Below are 19,743 nucleotides of genomic sequence, written 5' to 3'. Positions count from 1 at the left end.
CATTTTAAGAAGGCAGCACGCATGTCTATTTTGTCTATTTTGCCATACAAGGAGACTAGACCTAGGATATCGATTTCAATAACCGCTGTAAGAAAGGCGTCTGGCTGGGGGCTATATAAAAAAATAGCATGGCACCTCCCGTATTTAACCTGGTGCCATATTCGGGTGGATTATAAGATTATATTCATTTATACATTACAGACTAAGTGTTTTTGGCTTATCTTTCATTGCATCGGTCCATCGCGAAAGGCATAAAGATCAGATACATCACCACAAAGTAAAGATGGGCTTGAAATTAGAAGAGCAATAAAAAAAAATGAAAATATCCGGATAGACTTTAAAAAAGGCTCAATGGTTCCCCACCACTCACACAGGAACAGTGTAACCATAACATGGTCCAATTCCACGAGCCTGATTACCCGCCACCCATGCCGCCGGTCCAGACACACCTTCCCCGACGACTCTTCCATTAGGGCATTGAGCCGAGACGCCTTGAGGGACTGCGCCGTAAGAGTATATGATTTGGCATCGCCAATCCCCAGGACGAGCCTGATACGTATAATACTGTCCGCAATCCGGAGTGCGGTAGCATAATTCGCAGCATTGGCCAAAAGTTGGCTCGTTGAGGCCTCCATTAGGGATTCCGGTTGTTGCAAATGGATATGACCAAGATCTTAGTGGCTGAATAGCGGTGAAGAGCTTGGGACGGCTCAGAATTGCTGTGCATTGAGGTCTGAAAGCTGATGAAATTGTGGACGTGAATGTTGGGGTTGCCGTTGTAATTGTGGTAATCGTGGTGGATATGTAAGTTGAGATTTTGGTTATCGGGACGTAGGATGTTAATCGAACAGTTGAGGTTGAAGAGAGCTAAGCACAGTATTAGTATTTATGGTCTGAAAACGATAGGTTTTTATGAGTGCAGAGTGTGGCATGTTGCAGCTTGAGCTTACAGTCAAAGTAGCGTGAACAGTGTTTGTAATTGTCTTCGTGACTTGGGTGTTGATGGTGTTCGGGTTATAGACGGTTTCAGTTGCCGTAACTGAAGGTGATGGAACATCCAGACAGCTGCAGGCACTGGAAATAGCATGTGGTGCAAACCCTTTAACAAAGGCCGGAGTTTCGGCAGCACGCTTTACAACCTCCGCCTCATCACGTTTGGCGACTCCAGCTGTGTACCAAGCAGTGGTAGCGATTGTCACCCTTGCCGGAGTGACTGTAAATGTCGAAATGCTGACTGACGTTGAAACAGATGTTGCCACCGTAGTTGGAACTGTGGCTACGGTTGTGGATATTGTGGCCCACAGTGTCCTTGAATCACGTCAGCTCTTATCAAAAGTTCACATCGAATGGGAATTCTTACTGTGTAGAAATGGTCTGGGTGGTTGCTTCATACTGATCGATTGTTGAAGTAACGGTAGTGTATGTCTGAAGAGTTTCTGTCGCAGGAATGGTCACGGTTGGGATAGCTAAGTATTCGCTGCAGAACGCTGTCGCTGAATTGACATCAAGGAGAGAACCAAGGCGGGATATTCCACCGGAACTACAATACTCTGGCGCCCGCTTTTGTAGGGAAATAGGGGAAGCAAGGGCTATGGCTGCTAATTGGGCCAGGCCCAGAAGAATAGTTGACACGCCGGCCATATCACCGAAAAATAACAGAAATGGTAATATAATATAATAGCTAGATGTTCGAATGCAAATCAAATTCTGGGGTATGGGGAAACGAGAGGAAAGACTAGTACTATAGTCTATCGATTGTTCAAGACGAAACTAGCGAGGAGTGAAGTATAGTAGTTATTGGAAATATTGGTGAGCATGACGCGCCTAGTTATATAGCCCGGTTAAGATAATACAGTGACCGATAACCCTTGGTACTGCCTAGTCTTGTATTGCAATGCGGCCCACGTACTCTGTTTGCCCCTCTCAGACCAGTACAGCCATAGGATGCATTCAGCTAGCTATAGTAGCCCATTGGGGTCCTAAAAATTAATCTCACTGCAGACAAAGGGCGGATTGTTAAAAATCGGGTCCGACAAAACCTTAACCCAGATCTAGGCTGCATAACGCATTCATCGTACAAAATATTGTCCCTGTTAACCATATAATTTGGCAAAAAGGTGTCTAGCCCTATGCAGCCCGTCAGCCGGGAATCTAGACAATCCAACGTGTTGGATTGTTGTATTTAGCAAGAAGGGGCTGAGCGACAGGGGCCTTGCCGCTTTTAGTTTTCTAACCGACCCCAAATCAGGTTAGTGTATCATTTCCCCACCTTATCCAGAATGTTATGTGCGACTGTTTCCCCAACATCATTCCTGGTTCAGAAGCATTCTGCCAGAAAAGTCAGGAGTACGCCGACGTCAATTTTTACTCTCAGCTCTTCTTTAACATGGGATTCCTGGTTCAGCTCGTCCCCTGAGCCCTATCACTTACAGGAATAGATGCAAACGGACCCACTCACTAACGTTCTGTGGAGGCGCACAACTTTGCGAACCCTGGGTTCGCTTAAACTCGATGTCAGTCGTTATGTGAGATGGAAATTTTGATTTGATCGTGGCACCCCCATGCATTTAAGGCTGTTATTAGATAGAACGAACCGTCGCGGGAATCCGAGAGGGAATTTTCGAGTGTTCAGGAAATATGCACGTATATGCAGGGGCGCGTGACGGCTGGTCATGTCCCTCCAACCAATAACAGAAAAATGTCATGTCATGTCATTTTAAAATCCCGCCCAGACAGCACCGTATGCAGATTAATGTGATAGAAATCCCGCCAAATTTTGAGGTCCAGGTGCCTAGGCTCAAGCTCCATATCTTTTACGAATCGCAGTGTTTATAATTGTGTTAGAGCCTGGGCAATCGCTATCAAAAGATCATAAATATCGTTTATGGTTTAGTGAGGCCTTGGCTGACCCATTGGCCAAAGTTCAGCCGCAGCCGTTATGCACCAGAAGCTAGTAATATTTTGTGAATAGGAGCTCATAAGAAGGCGATATATATACTCGTGTTCGTTTCTTTCATGACTTCGATGTACTGATCCAGGCCACTGCGAAAATATTCACAAGTTGTAACTTTCGAGTCGCTAGCTTTCTGCCAGCCTAACTCTCCGAATATTTCCTTATCTATCTTTCAATATTTAATATACTTAATCAATGATAATTCTAATCATGTCATCGAGGTTTCTTCTTCTCCTTGCGTTGTTAGCCGCCACCTCTAATGCTATCTTGCCAAGTGGGAGAATCCCTGATGGCATAATCCTAAGTGGCCCTCTCACCAAGCGTAGTGGGAGCACTGGTTGTAATGCCGATAACGCCCTACGCAACCTTCGCGACAGCCGATATAGCAGTTCGGCTAGTCTCTTCTGTTCTGTCTGGTTACAGTCTACTCTTATAGACACCTTGCAAGTAACTGCGACAGCATCCGCCACAGCCACTGAAACTCCAGAACCGGTTACTGTCACAATCGAAACAACAGATACAATAACAAACACGGAAACGACGTATACGACGGTGTACCCTACCGGCGTGAATACCTTTTTAAAAAGGGGAGAAATCGCGTATCCGAGTTGGTTACCGGCGACATATCCCGCTACTAGAGTCAGCAGTGCTTGCTCATGTTTCATTGCATCACCGTCGCCACCGGTTATAACTACCTTTACCACGACTGTTGCTACGTTAACAAATACCGCTACCGTAAGTACTTAAGTTCGACTCCGTCGAGATATCTCTTGCGCAATTGCCCAAATATAAAAAAAGGAAACTAAAAACCAGTATACAGGTTACCCTCGAGCCCTTGACAAATACTGAAACGAGCTTCATCACCGCTACCGCGTCAGCCACAAAACTAGTGACCGAAACAGGACCTGAGGTGCCCTGCGGCGTTACCGGGTGTAGTAATGGTGCAGGATTCTTCACTTGGGAATGGGCCTCAGATGTACAGGGATGCCAAGCTTTGTGCCTATCTTACGGGAACTGTAAATCATATCAGTACGGATCGGATGGTTGCGGTATCTTTGAGGTTGAGGTTGCAGCCACGTTTGAACCTGGTAGTGGATCTGATCCGACGTGTTCCCTGTATCAGTTTTATGACTTTAGGTGCCTCGTCTAGGTGGCAGCTATACACTATTTCTATATACCGGGTATTGATCTGCTTCACAAATTTGAACTTCTTGTTTCTAGCTTCTTGAAGGCTAAGGGGCCTAGTTTTATACACCGGCAGTACGGCATACACGCTTACGCTGTGTTAGAGGTACGTAGATGCATGTTACAGTTGTTAGTTTAGCCCGCTAGAGTTAGTCGTGCTCGCGTGGGCGTCTGGATCGATCTAAGCGAACGTTACGCCCGATGCAGTCAAAGCTGTTAACTTATATAAAAACTTTAGCTAGCTTACGCTTTATAATAATGAATAAAAGTCAAACACACATGGGCACAAAGACCCCCCCTCCGCCGACGTTTACACCCAGGCTTGGGATCAAGCCTAGGCTAATATAAAATTACGTATATACATCATGACAAAAAACTATATGCACGTACTTAAGTGCTCCCTGTATAATTGATTGGACATTCTTAAAATGTCCATTGGGCCTTCGAGAACCCTTTCCCAGCAGAAATCTTGCATCTTCTCGCGCAAGGGAGTCGCTATCTAGCTAAAAAAAAATCCTCGGTTCAGAAGAATGCCCCTGCATATTCTCCCGGGCTCCTATTCCGCAAGTTTATCCAGATTCGTGATTTTTTTTTGGTCGCGCGGATCAAGCTCTGACTTTGTGTTGCGTCAGCAAAAAATCCAACAGAGAGCTGAAGGATCACGAGGCCAAAACGGCCTGCAGCCTGGCCTGGTTGTACTAGTAATGCATGATGATCCGATGCTGCATTGATGACTGCAAGAATACAATAGAGGCGCCCGAGTCCACGTTATTGGCGCATTTTCAGATATCTCCTCCTCTGAAGAGCAAATAAACGTCGCCACAACTCTGGATCTCGGGATTCCATTCATTCGACACCTAGTTTCATATTATAAATATTAAAGGGTAGGCGCAATATCCAAATTTCACAGCTTATTAACGCCATTCTATTTTACGTACGATATACAGCGGAAACATAGGTTGCGATGTCACAAAATTTAGCCTACTCGCCAGCAGTAACTTCCCGATCGTCGCTATCTGTGTCCCAGAGATACAATATCGACTCATACTATTCATTATTACTAGCGCATCCATACAGACCAACGTTGCCATTGACATCGCCATCTGTAGTAGCACCAGGGTCAAGATCAGAACCAATGACCGTTACCAATCCAACAGATTCCCCTTTTCTCCGCCTCCCCTATGAACTCCACCAAAAGATCGGATTGGAACTTACTTCGGCAACCGATACCATTGCACTAACAAACACCTGCTCTCTCTTCCGACAAACTTTGCAAAGTTGTAATTACCTGTGGTATCGTCTCCTTTACCTCTCAGGAAGCATACAGAACGAATACGACACCTACATTCCTGGAAGAGAATATTTGAAGAGAGTGATCAGGATTAGACAAGGCAAGAGGTTCAGGTGCCAGAATTGCTTAGCGAAAGCGAATATTAGGACAGTGGATTGTTATGGGGCTGGAAAACCTGGAAAATATTGCTACCCGAAAGACGAAAAAAACCGAACTATGCAGAAAAGGGAGAGGGAGAGGGCTATAGTGTTTATGGGGGTTTACTGTGTCGAGTGCTTGGGGAAGAGATTCTATGGTCTGTTGCATGCAGAGTCGGTATCGTTTTGATATGCTACTAACAATGGCCATCGTAGATATTGTATCTTTTGAGCTCATGCAAGACAAACTCTGGGAAGGAATCATAAATCCTCCACTTATCCGCCTTCCGAAATGGCTCATCTGCAAAGCCCTGCTAGGCCAATACACTAAACATACACCGTCATTTAACTCCAATAATCCTTTTTCAACAGACCAAACCCCTATCGTATGTATACCGAAGTCCGATTCTATGGCACTCGCAGATGCAATAACGGACGAGGAAGCTACGGAACAAATCTTAAAACGCATCGAGCAGAGAAATGAGAAACTTGCAAAAGTGACAAAAAGAAGCGGAATACAGGAAAGAAGATTTGTCTTGGAATATATGGTTGAAGCTTATGAAGATTTCTATGGAGAATTGCACGTCACTACACCAGTCCATGAGTTTGGGCAATGGTGGGCGAACGAAGTTTTTGAGCTGGATGGCCGAGGGGACGATGCGATAGGAGAGGCATCTTGGGGTGGAAAAAGCTCGAAAGATCCTGTTCGGCAGATATTGCTGAGGTCTTATGCGAGAAGGTCGAGCAATCTAGAGATCAGTAGGTGGGCAGATATGTTACATGATATTGGCCCAGGCTTTAGGGCGTTGATGAAGGAGGTAAGTTTTATGAGGCCCCACAGTAGTGCACTTTGTTGGACCCAGGGACTAATTAAATCCTCCAGAATATGAGACCTGGTGCAAATATATGCTCATTCAGTTGGTCATTACAATATTAGGCTTACGGGTTACTCGCGATATCCGGCTACTCGATGATGGTTCCGATCATTGAAAGAGCGTAGCCTTTTTCTTCTTCTTGTTCTTCTTCTTCTTTCCGAGCAATATTAATATATTGAAACATGAGGTGAAGCGGTAGATTTAGCTTCCCTATAAGTTTATTTCGGATACCCAAATTATATATAGAAGTGATATCTAACTTTTCTGGGCTTAATTAACTATGGGATATGCTGCCTAATTTAACTACTCCGGCAGTCCGTCCATAGGTCTACTAGTAATACAATAACTAAATTCTCGCACGGAATTTCTAGACTGCTACAAGTTACAGTGGCTGGTGTTGGTAGTTTGTATTATATAGAGATAGACATAAAAGACCATATTGGTTGTGAACTTCGTGGGGGTTGTGAACTTCGTGGGACCAGTCAACTAAACGACATTTAAATACGAAAGATTCTCATAGTTAAGTCGGGCGTCTCGAAATTTAGAATCAACGTTCTAGTTTTAATCCCAAAAGCAAATTTTGAAAATAGTTAATCAAATAGCTACCCTAAATATCACTTCGTGTGCATCTGTATATTTGCTCAGAGGACATGCGCTTCAAATCTCAACTGGGGGTGTATTATGACGCCTATGCCCGAGGCTACTTCTAGCAGCGGTGTAAAGAAATACCCTGAGACTCCGAGAGGAAAGACGAATATTTGAGGACCCAACCCAACATACGCATAATTATAAATCTTCCAATTCTTCAGTCCTAGGATCCTTATGAGCTCTAGGATCTTGAATGGACAGGTGAAATCATAGACTTGTTGCAAACTTATCAGAACGGAGGACCGCGTCTTTCGTGAAACAGAATCATAGAAGGGCAACCCATTGCAATAACGGTGAAAACGAGGACCAAGGTAGTGTATACGCACGCCTTTAAGGTAGGGAGGGTAGGGCACAGCAAATATCGTTTGTGGAAGACAAATTGTTACTCTGTGCAATATACAGTATCATCCTTAGCGCCTTCAAGGCTTAGCAGTTTCATTCATTCTCTGCAGCTCTGGGATTCTGCCTCTTCATTTGTTTCTTTTTCTTTTTCGTTTTCTTTTTCTTATTCTGTGAAAGATAGTAAATTTCTTTTCCAATACCCCGATAAGATTTGAGGTAGATAGAGAGGATTTTATTGGCCTCTGCCCATGCGCTGGCTTTTAAGCACGCAACTCAGGTTTGTAATAGTTACTGTTAATTCCAATTACAATCTGTATATGCGCGCCAATTCTTTTGAGCCTCAAGGCCAGGGATTAATTTCGCCAGCCAATATTGTCAGCAGGAAATATTACGCGGGATATTGTAGTACTAGCCCAAAATTTTTCGCGGGGTCCCTGAATCTGCATATATTTTGACCACCACCGCACCGGCTACTGCAGCTGCTACACCAATTTCAAGCTCGTGGAGTCAATGCAAAGTTAATCGCATTTTTCGTAGCCTTGAATCTTCCCGCCAATAGAATTGGCAGCGTTAAAGTCCCCGCATATGAGTTCACGAGGCTTCGGAATTGATAATTCCGCCAACTCATCATCAGGCTTTCCAATTATCGAGAGGACCGATATGAGCTCCGAGTGTCACCCGGCTGATAGACAAACATTTGAGCAATGCACGAGCATGCATGCATGATTTCGTGGCGATGTTCCCGCTTGAAGACCTCCACTTTCCACAGCTACATGTTCTGGGCGCCGTTCCATCCAAGGCTCAATATGATGCATGTCCCTAGTTGCAAAACTTTGGTATTAAAAGTACTGGTACCTTAATTGATTAAAGTTGATTTCAATTTTGGAGGAAGTACTCCCAGTAAGTTGGCGGAAGACCTGATCGTCTGGGGGACTTGAAGATGAGAGTAAACACCTCTTTTAACAGATTTAAAGTTAACTCGAGCCTGCTCTCTCGCTCAAAGAACTAATGGTTTAAAAGCTGCCCCTCCTAAGATATAGAACACCTTCTGCCGTGGATTTTTAGTCGTCGAAGCTGTATTATATTACGAAAGATGCCAACTGCGCTAGGCAATATATTTATTTTCCAAGAATCAGATCAGCTGGCATACGACCGTCAATACCCCTCCAAAAAATCTGATATTTCTATTATTGCTGACTTAGTTGACGTTGCCTTTCATTCACAAGATGGCTAATACCGCTCTTGATGACTGCCGTTTCCAGGAGCTGAGAGAGATCCTCTTGGGGGGAGAGGGTCCTGCAGTCAAGATATGGCCTCCCCAGCTTCGGGCTGATAAAAATGAATTTCGTGCTTTTTTCCCCGTCAAACAGCTTCGAGATCGGTTTGAGAAAGAAAATTTCCATGCTATATTCGGGTGCCGTTGCGTGTATTGCGATGAAGAATGCGGCAGGGAAATGGGCGAAGGCTTCATGACGCCGGGGTTGTTTAACGATCCCAATCAAACAACACAAATAAAGCACAACGTTCTAGGCGACGATAATTTATGCTGGATATTCGGGCTTCTGATAGAATGTAGAGTGCCGAGGTATATTGTGGTCTTCCGCGATTATCTTCAACAGCAACCGCCAAGAGCGGAAGGGAAAATGTTTACTAGAGAGGAGCTTGAAAAAATTACTGGCGCCGCAGACGAGTCTGTTCTGACGGCGGACAACATAAAGAAATTTTTGAATAGGCAACACTGTTACTTCGAGGAACCAATTCCTTGGAACTTAGATGGTTACGAATGTGACCCGAAACCTATCGACACCGAATGCGCACTCCCAATCGCAGACAATGTTTCCCGTGTTCACCATACCGATTGGCAGGGAGCTGAGAGCCGTGTTTTCAAGTTCAATTTGCTGCCAGAATCTTTAAGCGGAACCACATTCAAGAAGAATTATGCGACCCTGATAACAGATGGAATAGACGTCGATCTTAAACAGGTGCGAGAATTGCGAGAAATTGAAATCATAGGAAGTTTAACTGTGATTCATACAGCTAATATCTCAGTAGGAACACCCCTTTGTTATCAAAATATTACTGGGCAGTCCCATTCGAAAGAATTTGAAGTCACAAACATATATAGGAAAAAAGCGGTTTGATGGGAATTGCTGTATCGAAAATATTCAAAAATACATATGCATGGACATATCTTTCTTTACGTACGGTGAGAGACCATGTTTGATATACCCTAGAGCATTGGGGACCCTGGAACACCTTTTGACAAGGAATTTTGCATGTCCCTCGGGCGATGTAACTTCACTGAACCTCTGGAGACAACTGAAAAAAGTCAGCGAAGGGATAAATTTCATCCATAAATCTCTAGAAACGCAACACCTCGACCTGAAACCCGGCAACATTTTAATTTTCGAGAGAGGCGGTAGTTCGGTCAAAAAGATTGAGAACGGAAGCGGACCAGCATCGCCACTTTCCACGTCCTCGACTAGATCCCCGCTTCCCGGTAACTTTATAAGCGACGCAATATTTATGATAGGTGATTTCGGTCATCGATCTGTAGTAACTCCTGGTGCAGCCGAGTGGGGCCCTCCAGACGGCCCACATAATCGATTCGAGCTACAAACTAACGAAGCGAATGAGCTTTACGATCACTGGAGCTTTGGTGCCATTTTATTAGAAGCTGCCGTATACGATAGAGCACGAGAGTCTGATGAAGGAAGCGATGACATTGCTGTCAATACTTTCAGGCACAAGAGAGCGAATCTTGATCAGGGGCTTACGCCCGTTATCAATACGAAACTCTACGTTCTCGGAGAGAACGGCAAAAACGGTCTAAAGCGCACAGTTTCGGATCAGATTGCGAACATGGAAACACTAGAGGATTATAAATTAGGCGAAAGTGAGAACGGTTATACGCGAATGCCTGCGAAGTTTTATCGTGATATCGCTGGAGATATTAGCCGGCTTCTGAGCATTTCTCCAAAGAAAAGGAGGTCTGAAAACGGTATCATGTCTATTGAGCCTTATGGATATTACCGAGAAGCGCTGAGAACAAATCCCGCCTCTTTTTCGCATCTGATTTCGCAGTCCGGGCTTATTTCACCAAGTTCTGAGCACTTCCGAGCCGAGAATAACAATTCCAGCGTCGCTCCACCAAATGGGGCTGCACGAAGTTTGGATCTAAACCAGCGTGAGACTTTGTAGGGAAAATTTTAAGCCCCCCTTTGCATGATATATTTTGCACTTCTGAGTCGAACTTAGTGCAGATGCTGATTAAATAATCCGGTGCGGTTACGTAGATTGGATAGCAATCGCGAATTTGAGTTTAAAATCTGGAGGGATCAGACCGAGGGGCCAGAGGTTGTCCGGATGTTGGAAACGCCTCACGGGCAAGATCCAAGCTCCACTAGGGCTCCTCCTGAACCTTATTACGGTAAGAGCTCCAGCTATTTTCTTCCAAAACTCTATGAATACCCCTCTACAAGCCTGTATATTGTGGCTAACCTATAATCGATTATTATCATAATACGCCCTTATAGTGCAAGATATTTCTTTACCTGGCGCAGATTCCCGGGGTCCGTGGGTTGTTACATGTCGAGATCTAGATCCTGGGTTACGAGAGTACAGTTTTGCAGATAAAGGTGATCATTCCAACCACTTGCTCGCTCTCATTATCGTTTCCCATAATTTCTTGATTTCATGAATTCACGCACGATGATGATGGGCTTCAGAAGCCCTCCTATTGGTAAATGAGTATGTTTTTGCTAACCGATCTGACTAAGATGGGGAGGACTTCTTTCATCGGCTGTCAGGAATAAAGCTTTTCGCGGGGTAGGTGTAAGCATATCCTTTGAATCTACGAGATTTGATACTAATCTTAATTTGATTCTGAAGACCGTTTATTGATACCTGCATCGAGAACTTTGAGATATTACTGGAACGAAAGTATATGTGGCCGTCAAGTTACAAAATTAAGGGATCTCTGGCAACACTGTGGTTTTTGACATATAGCCCTTATTCTACCGTGAGTATAAATTTCATATCTTTCTTCCTCGAGTGGGTGCCAGCGTCTAGACCCAACCTATAACGTTATTAGCTGAGCACATGGATCTACTAGACACCTCTTCGATATAACTCTTATCCTAATTCCTCTAATGCGTCGCTTCGCAGTAGTGACACCAATCTCACTAGTCACACCAGTCGCACCAGTCGCACCAGTCACACCGACATGATTCGCCAGATAACCAAGCCTGATAAGTGGGCTACCGGAAATCGAGCGTGGCTGTGGATCGTTCCGAACCATCTAGAAGGCAGCGCGGATAAGCACCCGAATGGTTATCTTCTTAATAGTATGTTGACTCCATAGATCCATACTAGGGTCTTATGATCACTGTATTTTCTAACGGTAATTTCTGTATAAGTCACGGGTTGCGTATCCCACCGACGACGCGGGGGAAAAGTTAAGCTAAACGAAGAAAGTCGACCTGGAAAAGAGGCCATAATTATGACATACCCCTATAAGCTGGGTGTCCCCTTTCGAATTGAGAACCTTGATAAAGCCCAACATTGCCGAGATATATCATTCGGATTTTCAAGCAATGAAAGTGAGTCTAGAAGCCCCTTAATACAAATTATGCGCAATAAAGCTTGCAGCTGAAACTGACTTGATAACTTATAGGGGCGACGGAATTCTACGATAATTTTAACAGGGCAAAGGAATTTACAACTTTACATCGCAGGCGTACTCTCAAATAACACATATTATATTCTTACATTTTACAACATTCTTGAGGATTTCAATCCCAGAAGCTTTTGCACTATAGCATCAGCCATTAACACGGGTAGCATTTGAGTTACTAGATAAAATACCTGCATCCTGCAGCATCACTACTTTGGACTAATGATAATCTCGAGAGAGTCGCTTTCTGTGTTCGTACGAAGAGTTTATGATCAATGAATATTCATATCGTAGCTAGCAGTAAGCGTGCCTACAATGTAAAATAAACAGCATGCATGGACGATGCCAAAAGACGACATTGCCGAGGATATGGTAGAATAGATAGCAAGTTGAGAAGAGTCGAAAGTAGCTAATTGAATCTTCCAATATATCAATAGAGCCTGCGCAATGATATCCTCCAAAAGCGTGTCGATTCTGTATCAATATCTTAATACCGTTTAGACTCGGGGTATTGGGGTAGCAGCCTCCCCGCCCCTTTAGGTTGCTCAGCAGCTTAGGTCTGGAGGTTAGTTCGGTTCTCCAAAGAAATACTCTCAATTATTTACATTCCTTAGATACTCAAAGGAAACCTGCATGTGTATGTACATATCTAAATGCGAAAAAAGGGTTTGTACAAGAAATTTATCATGCCGCTCAGATTGCCGAGGCGTTTTAATACAAGACTAATCATGACGTTGATCTAAAGACCGTGGTGTCAATAGGGCTTGTTTGGGCCAGCCTCGTACTCAGGCAAGGTATGTATTTGCATAATGGATACTCTCGGCGACCTGGAATGGGTGAATTTAGGGCTGGATACCTTTCTCTTCGTCGGTTTGTTGAAATGGATATCGACCGCGCCGGTGGATAGCGCGATAAAAGTAAGATACCGAACGATTAACTAACTTGATCTTCCATATCACCCACCCTAGAAAAATTAATGTCGTGATACCTCCTGCAAAAACGAAGTATATCCAGAAGTTTGTCCCCACAACTAGTTCTTTTGTGTTGCCATCGAAGTCAAAGAAATTTGTTCCGGATATGCTCTTTCGATGCGTGTATGTGCGAATTAGTAAAATGTGGTACGGGAGTTACTCTAGCTGAATTTATAAAGGAAATGGGGTAGACATACCGCGATGAATGTTGCGGGTAGGAAAATAGCTGTGATAATTGTGATAAAAGCTACCATTTTGGTGTCCTTAGCACCCTTCGCAGCAATCATTCTCATATGTTGGTTCTCTTCTACTCCAGCCGCGGAGATCTCTCGCAGGTTCAGACTCATAGACCTATTAGATGCTTCGTTTCTGATATCTAAAACTTGCCGAACCTAAGTTACTTGCATTAGAAAGTGGCTATGGACGAACTTCGAGTTAAATTAAGCTCACTAGCACTGATATATCCTTAATCCTGTCGAGTAAAGCATCTACCCTTGACTTAGACACCTCCAGGCTAAATATTTGCTCATTTATACCAGCTACCAGTGATTTCGTAGATAAGTTCGTATCTAAACTCGTTAATTTCGAACTGGACCAGCTCGCTTCTAGCCGCTCTGCAAATTTAGCAAGCTGTCGCGCTAGATGGATATTCAAACTAAGAATTTGGACTAGGCGCCGAAGCTTATCGGACAGAAAGTGCAGTTCTCGGACATCTGAAATTTCTGCCTGAAGGGAATCTACCTCCGGTCGTGAAATCGCTTGGGAATAGAACCCCCTATCTGTCTGCATTTTGAGCGTCAGAACCAATATCTTGGCTTCGTACAACGAGTTTCCATGGCCATGCATGGGTATAAAAAATTCACTATTTTTTAAAAAGGTTTTTTTTACATACCAACTCCTCTGCAAAACTTTCAAGATACGCAATGTACGGACGCCAGCCTTCCCCGCAGTATTGGAAAATGACCAAATGTATTTCAATCTGGAGAGCAAGGTTACCGGGCTCCCTGTTGAACTTCTCAAATAAAGATCTTAAACGGCCCTCCAGACCGGTCGCTGCGTGTAAAAGGATCCACACCCCTAATTGACGTTGTGGACAGCATATTTGACCAACACCAGTTTGCCGTATCACGAAAGGGTCTTTCGGTCGGTCGCGATTGTGCCTCGCAGCATATTTTAGGATATAACCGATCTCTATCTAAGGTTAGAACACAATCAAGACAAATTTACAATTTATGGAGGTGTATATCCGGAGAACGAACCGTAGCCCTCTAAGTCAGAGTGTACTGGCTGGCTGGGTCCAACAGTTTTAAAGGGGTCTAACAAATTAATCTTGTCGTAATAGGAAGCAAAACTCTCTTCAGAAGCAGTAATCTTCTCGCCAAATGTAACCAGGATTTCGATAAATTTTGGATTCAGGCGATAATTTCCAAGAATTGTGCGTATCATTCCCTCTGTTAACTGGAGCCGGGACCATGAATTTCTTGCGTCAAAATAACTAACGTAAATTCAAGTTGCTAAGTCAAATTCCGAAGACACTATCCGCCCTAAAAAAGTGAAAAGTAGTACAAAGCAGAGTGAGCTTACTATAAGACAGTCTGCTGGCCTGCAAAAGTATGGACCTCTTCTAGATGTTCTTTTAGCTGTGTAATACTTGTTATATCAATTTCATCTTAATAAGTGCATTCCTCCCTTTTGGTTGCGTAATGAATCTCCGCAGCCCGGGCTTGGATAATGAGGACTTGCTCCTTTGGCTAGAATTAGCGACAGTTCTCTTGGTTTGTATAGGTAGTGCTCTGTTATGGCAAATGACAGTTTTAACAAATGAAAAACTAAAGCGTACTTTCGAGAGAGTGTACGGTCCATTCAAGACCCAGCTCGCGGCGCCACTTCCCCCCGGCTCCTAGAATCGACCGAAATTTGTCAGCCTTTGTTTGACGCCGTTGCCATCAAAACTAGTCTTCAAAAAATAGGATTAAGACACAATCATACAATAATCGTAAAGTTGTGCTCTTCGCCTGGGAACCATTCCTTTAGAAAGCTCAGAATTATATCACTTGTAGCATATCTGGAGCCAATTGTTTGAGGTTGTGACATTTTTGGGGATAATTTGCAGCCACAGCCGCTAGGATCTGGCCTTTTGCGGTTACAAAATCGCTTATCAAGGATCTAAGTTTGAAATCGTTCTCCTAGCTAGGTCGAAGCGCCGTCGCGGGTCTGTTGAAACCAGTAGTGTATGTGCAGAACCAAGCTTTGGCATTTTGAAACCTACCTGAGGTCTAAGATAGGCCTTTATATAATGGTCCGCCTTTGATTTAGCCAACCGGGAGAAGGATCTCTGCATAGTAGATAATGCATAAGACAAATTAGACAAACATTTAGGATTTCATAACACTAGAGGTATATTTTGCAAACTTCACAGCCGTGTGTATATAGGAGCCCTCCACATGCTGGATTATGGCTGATTTTTGATAGTCTTGAATGCGAGAAGACCAAGCTTTGAAATCAGGCGCCCTCTCTTCTAGCTACATCTATTAAAATGTGGACGCATATAGGTTATCTAGCGGGGCATCAAAAGAGAATGATCATATATGCATATCAGAATGATGGTTTAAAATACGTAGTTGTATCCGGTCAAACTTAACATCCCCAGTTATGCTCCACTGCACTGACACCTATCTGTCGCAAAGTACTGTACTTTTCGGTTCTTCACAAGAACTACCCAGCATTTCCTTCCATCATTCCTTGATTGCATTACGTCAGGCCACTATCGAGAGTTACCCGTGTAGACGTTTGCCGTCTGCCTTCCGTACCTCCATGGAACCAGGATCATCAGACCTGGAGGCCATCCCGGCCGAACCATCCAACCCTAATGGCCACCCCAACGAAACATCCTCAGTGAGAATCAAGGACCTTAAAAAATGGGATATCATATTTCTTGTTATGAACAAAATGATTGGCGCTGGAATATATTTTGTCCCTGCTCAAGTGTTGGTACTCGTTGGATCAAAATGGGGGGCAATGTCAGTCTGGGTCTTTGGATTTGTTTACACATACATCAGGTACACATTTCTATACCGAGCCCGAGTCAATATGAGCTAGCCACTAACTTTGAGGTATGTGACAACACAGCGCACATGTGCATCTTGAATATGCAGCGAACTGGCCTTACATGGGAGGGGAATTCATATATGTCTGTCATTGGATATCTTTCTCTGCTGGTCTTAATTAAATTAATTTTATTCCTGGGCTACGAAGACTAACATGATACCCTGACACTAACTCTAGCTGATGAAACTTCTCCCTCGTCCGAACCTTGTTTCTTCAACGGCATACGCCTATTTTTTTATTATACTAAATTCTTCAGGAATCAGTGCCCTAATATTCTCAATCTATTGTGTTTCCAACGGGGAAATACAGGCTTCTAATACTTACGCTTATAAACTCGTCGCATTTATCACCGTTCTGCTCATCTACTCGGTTCACTTCCGGTTGAGAAATTTCGGACTTTGGTTGAACAAATACCTAGCCTGGCTGAAGTTCGCCACACTATGCAGTATTATTTTTATTTTAGGTCCCATAGGCGGAGGGATGCCAAGGCGACGGAACGACCCAGATGCTGGTTTCCGCGATTTCGGTCAGTTCCATAACGGCTCTGAGACTACGAGTACGAAATTTGGAAGTTTTGTAATTGCATTGATGCTAGTCTTATATGCCTTCCGCGGGTGGGAAAATGCAAATTATGTTAGTATTGGTATACGCAGACCACACTCTCGAGCACAACCAGTGCTTTATTAATATCATACCTTCCAATGGGAAGTGTAGCTTCTTCCCCAGCTAACCTCTCACCTCGTGGAACCGCAAAACATAGGTAACAGCCGAAATAGACGGAGGTCTCGAAGAAAAGACCAAAAAACTAAAATCAGGGGTTCGTCTTGGCGTCTTTACTGTGGGTGTTCTATATCTTCTTTTCAACACCGTGATTGTAAGTCGCATTATACATAGTATAATATAGGCATTATATCAGCCAGAATTACTAGCCATAGCCATTTTCGTGTGATAAACTCATCCGCTAATGATATTGATTCTTAGTTCTTGGTCCTCGACTATGAAACTATTGCGAAGTACAGCGGATCGCTCTCGGTGTTACAGGGCCTTTTTCAAACAATTCGATACGTGAAGCCGTCATCAGACGGCTTCCTACCAGGAGAGTCTGTTGCAGCTCGAGCGGCTGCGGCATTGATAGCAATATCTTCGTTGGGAAGTACGATCGGGGCGACATACACAAGTGCCAGAGGTATGAATAACAGTTTCGGTTAAGAGATATATGAGCTTTGCAACAAATATGCAAACGTTTCATAGAATGAAATTTCATAATGAATATAGCTAACATAGGAAAAATAGTAAAACGAGAGATCGCACGTCATCAACTCCTGCCATTTAGTTATATTTTCGCAAAAAGTAGCGACATGGGGAAAACTCAGGAGGAAGAGGGGATTCCAACTGGCGGTCTAGTGTTAGATTTTTTAGCGTCGGGAGGGCTTATCATAGCGGCGCCGATCCACAATGGTTCTTCTGAAGGAATAACACTTCTTATTCTCCTTGTGACGTACGGGCAATCAATTTCTGGACGTAAGTTATATTACAATATTTGATTTTATCGCTTTGGGTTAGCTTGAACGGGGCCAGCTCAGACAAATCAGTGCCGAGGACGAGACTATATCAGGACTTGTCTAACGTTTTTCTTGAAATAGTGCTCCTGGGTCTGCCATTTTGGGCCCTACGACGAATGGTGAACTTAATTGATATTAGTCAACAAGATTTGCTATTACCTGATGCAGACGTGAGCGAAAAGATCGCTGATGACTCTCCGGCCTTCTCGTGGAAATATCTTAAGAATACACCCATGCGATATTTCATTTGCACATTTCTATTAGCGTTTGTTAATATGTTGATATTTATCGACCCTTTGGTCAATAAATCAACTAAAATCCTGACTTGGGCTAACACTTCCTCTGGGACGCCAACGGAAGAAGCAATCTGGGTCCCAAGGAGATTCCCGATACAAAACCTCTGCTTTATTGCCATTGGATGTTATGGACTCGGTGTCATTGTCTCTCTCTGCATTTTAGCGTTTGCAACGGAAATAATTTTTTTTTGGGCCGCAAGGACCGTTGGAGAGACACCAAACGTTTATAGACAAGTACCAATACCCAGACCCTTCTGGCCTCCCAGACCCCCTAGAGGTGATGCAAAACCGGCAGAAGCAAATAGAAAGCCCAGAAACCGAAGATCTATTCATGGATGACGCCAATTTTAAACTAGACGGGGATTCAGGATATTTTGTTCCAAAAGAAGACCGGCGATGGATATTCCTTTTTGATGTAAGTGGATTTTCTACTTTTAACTTCCACAGATAGACTATGATTTCAGCCTGCAATTGTAACTTGGCTCATATGGGTGCTGATACACCAATAATCTGATAGCTGGACTTTGGGAGATTCTTTCGTGTAACATGGAGAGAGGAAATCAAGATGATCAAAGTTGTGATTGTCTGTGTATTTCAACGGCGACGGTGGGGAAATGGTTATAAACGTGCAGCCCGGTTTTGGAGGAGGCTTTGGACCCATGGAGAGAGTGCGCTCCCGGGAAGGGTAAAGGAAGCCTTGGAGAAAGCAAAGACAAGGTCTAATATGGCATCTGGGAGTGATTCTGATGCTCCAAAAGACGAAGGAACTCAAATTCGTGTCGCCCCGGTTCCTGCTCCGGTTTTGCCCCATTCGGGATCCATCCCGCTAGACGACCTTCTGATAACGCGCGCCTGACTGCGCCAGCCCGTACGGCGGTGTAATATAGTTGCATAATTTCACGAGCTTTGACCTCTAAAGTTACCTAAAGCTCTGGAGGTGAAGCGTTCATTATTTGAAATAGAGGCGGTTTGAAACGCAGGATGTTCCATATTGGGTACTTAGTTAATCGAAGGGGTAGATTGGCATATTGCTTGTGCTCCAGGAGTGTCTGAAATAGACTTAGTCAATTGATCAAGGATTAATGCAGCTGACTTCGATCAATTGACCACAATATGGTGTCGAGCCGAAAAAACTTCAGGCTGACCCTAAACATAAGAGTTCGGGAAGATCGATCCGGAGGGACAGGTGAAATTTAGTCTAGTACAACACAAGCCTAGCTAATAGTCTGCCTAAAGTATAAAGAGTGTCTCCTACGTGTATGTTTGCATGCGCACCTAATTATAAAGCGGCCTATAGACTCTTCCTATGAACTTGCCTACAATGCAAAGCAGGTTTATTTATTTCCTGGATTTATTATTGCAGGGCCTGCAAAGAAGATAATTTCAACCAGTCCCGCGTGCGCATGTATATACATATGCCTATGGAAGCCGCGGCGAGCAGCTAGGTTTCAAAGCCCGGGCTGCAAACAGCATGCAGCAATAGTCGAACAATACTTGTAGGCAAAATAATAAAAGTTGCGATGCGGCCGATAGTTTGCGCTTCCATCCGCGTCTAGTCTCGAGATTAGGACTTTATGACGAAATTGTAGCCTCGAGAAATTGGTACTGCCAGACTAGATGCCCATTCAATTGATGCGTATAACTGGCTTCGTGTAACCAGAACGTAGTCTCGGAGCCACCAGAACGTATGAATAACAACA

At 43.9% G+C, this 19,743-nt stretch overlaps 8 protein-coding genes across 8 annotated transcripts; 7 read left to right on the top strand and 1 right to left on the bottom strand.

Annotated features, from left to right (window-relative positions):
• Window positions 1-366: 366 nt before the first annotated feature.
• Window positions 367-1,641, bottom strand: AOL_s00007g62 (uncharacterized protein; the record flags this gene model as incomplete). The annotated part of the gene is made up of 3 exons (XM_011119963.1): window positions 367-867; window positions 951-1,308; window positions 1,361-1,641. 3 exons carry the CDS (start codon window positions 1,639-1,641, stop codon window positions 367-369), a joined length of 1,140 nt encoding a protein of 379 aa, XP_011118265.1.
• Window positions 1,642-3,163: 1,522 nt separating this feature from the next.
• AOL_s00007g61 (uncharacterized protein) lies at window positions 3,164-4,103 on the top strand (the record flags this gene model as incomplete). The annotated part of the gene is made up of 2 exons (XM_011119962.1): window positions 3,164-3,688; window positions 3,774-4,103. 2 exons carry the CDS (start codon window positions 3,164-3,166, stop codon window positions 4,101-4,103), a joined length of 855 nt encoding a protein of 284 aa, XP_011118264.1.
• A 999-nt stretch (window positions 4,104-5,102) lies between these two features.
• AOL_s00007g60 (uncharacterized protein) lies at window positions 5,103-6,566 on the top strand (the record flags this gene model as incomplete). Its single annotated transcript, XM_011119961.1, has 3 exons — window positions 5,103-5,724; window positions 5,783-6,384; window positions 6,504-6,566. The coding sequence occupies 3 exons, from the start codon at window positions 5,103-5,105 to the stop codon at window positions 6,564-6,566; spliced, it is 1,287 nt and encodes a 428-aa protein (XP_011118263.1).
• A 2,091-nt stretch (window positions 6,567-8,657) lies between these two features.
• Window positions 8,658-9,572, top strand: AOL_s00007g59 (uncharacterized protein; the record flags this gene model as incomplete). The annotated part of the gene is made up of 1 exon (XM_011119960.1): window positions 8,658-9,572. One exon carries the CDS (start codon window positions 8,658-8,660, stop codon window positions 9,570-9,572), a length of 915 nt encoding a protein of 304 aa, XP_011118262.1.
• A 40-nt stretch (window positions 9,573-9,612) lies between these two features.
• Window positions 9,613-10,632, top strand: AOL_s00007g58 (uncharacterized protein; the record flags this gene model as incomplete). Its single annotated transcript, XM_011119959.1, has 1 exon — window positions 9,613-10,632. The coding sequence occupies one exon, from the start codon at window positions 9,613-9,615 to the stop codon at window positions 10,630-10,632; it is 1,020 nt and encodes a 339-aa protein (XP_011118261.1).
• Window positions 10,633-11,377: 745 nt separating this feature from the next.
• AOL_s00007g57 (uncharacterized protein) lies at window positions 11,378-11,794 on the top strand (the record flags this gene model as incomplete). Its single annotated transcript, XM_011119958.1, has 2 exons — window positions 11,378-11,452; window positions 11,546-11,794. The coding sequence occupies 2 exons, from the start codon at window positions 11,378-11,380 to the stop codon at window positions 11,792-11,794; spliced, it is 324 nt and encodes a 107-aa protein (XP_011118260.1).
• A 4,871-nt stretch (window positions 11,795-16,665) lies between these two features.
• On the top strand, window positions 16,666-17,880 carry AOL_s00007g56 (uncharacterized protein; the record flags this gene model as incomplete). The annotated part of the gene is made up of 5 exons (XM_011119957.1): window positions 16,666-16,818; window positions 16,946-17,059; window positions 17,167-17,371; window positions 17,479-17,683; window positions 17,829-17,880. 5 exons carry the CDS (start codon window positions 16,666-16,668, stop codon window positions 17,878-17,880), a joined length of 729 nt encoding a protein of 242 aa, XP_011118259.1.
• Window positions 17,881-18,608: 728 nt separating this feature from the next.
• On the top strand, window positions 18,609-18,899 carry AOL_s00007g55 (uncharacterized protein; the record flags this gene model as incomplete). Its single annotated transcript, XM_011119956.1, has 1 exon — window positions 18,609-18,899. One exon carries the CDS (start codon window positions 18,609-18,611, stop codon window positions 18,897-18,899), a length of 291 nt encoding a protein of 96 aa, XP_011118258.1.
• Window positions 18,900-19,743: the final 844 nt, after the last annotated feature.

This window comes from Orbilia oligospora (assembly GCF_000225545.1).
Source record: "Orbilia oligospora ATCC 24927 unplaced genomic scaffold scaffold00007, whole genome shotgun sequence".
In the NCBI taxonomy this organism is placed as follows: Eukaryota; Fungi; Ascomycota; class Orbiliomycetes; order Orbiliales; family Orbiliaceae; genus Orbilia; species Orbilia oligospora.
The sequence above is the reverse complement of the archived record's forward strand: the minus strand, read 5'-3'. Positions and strand labels throughout refer to the sequence as shown.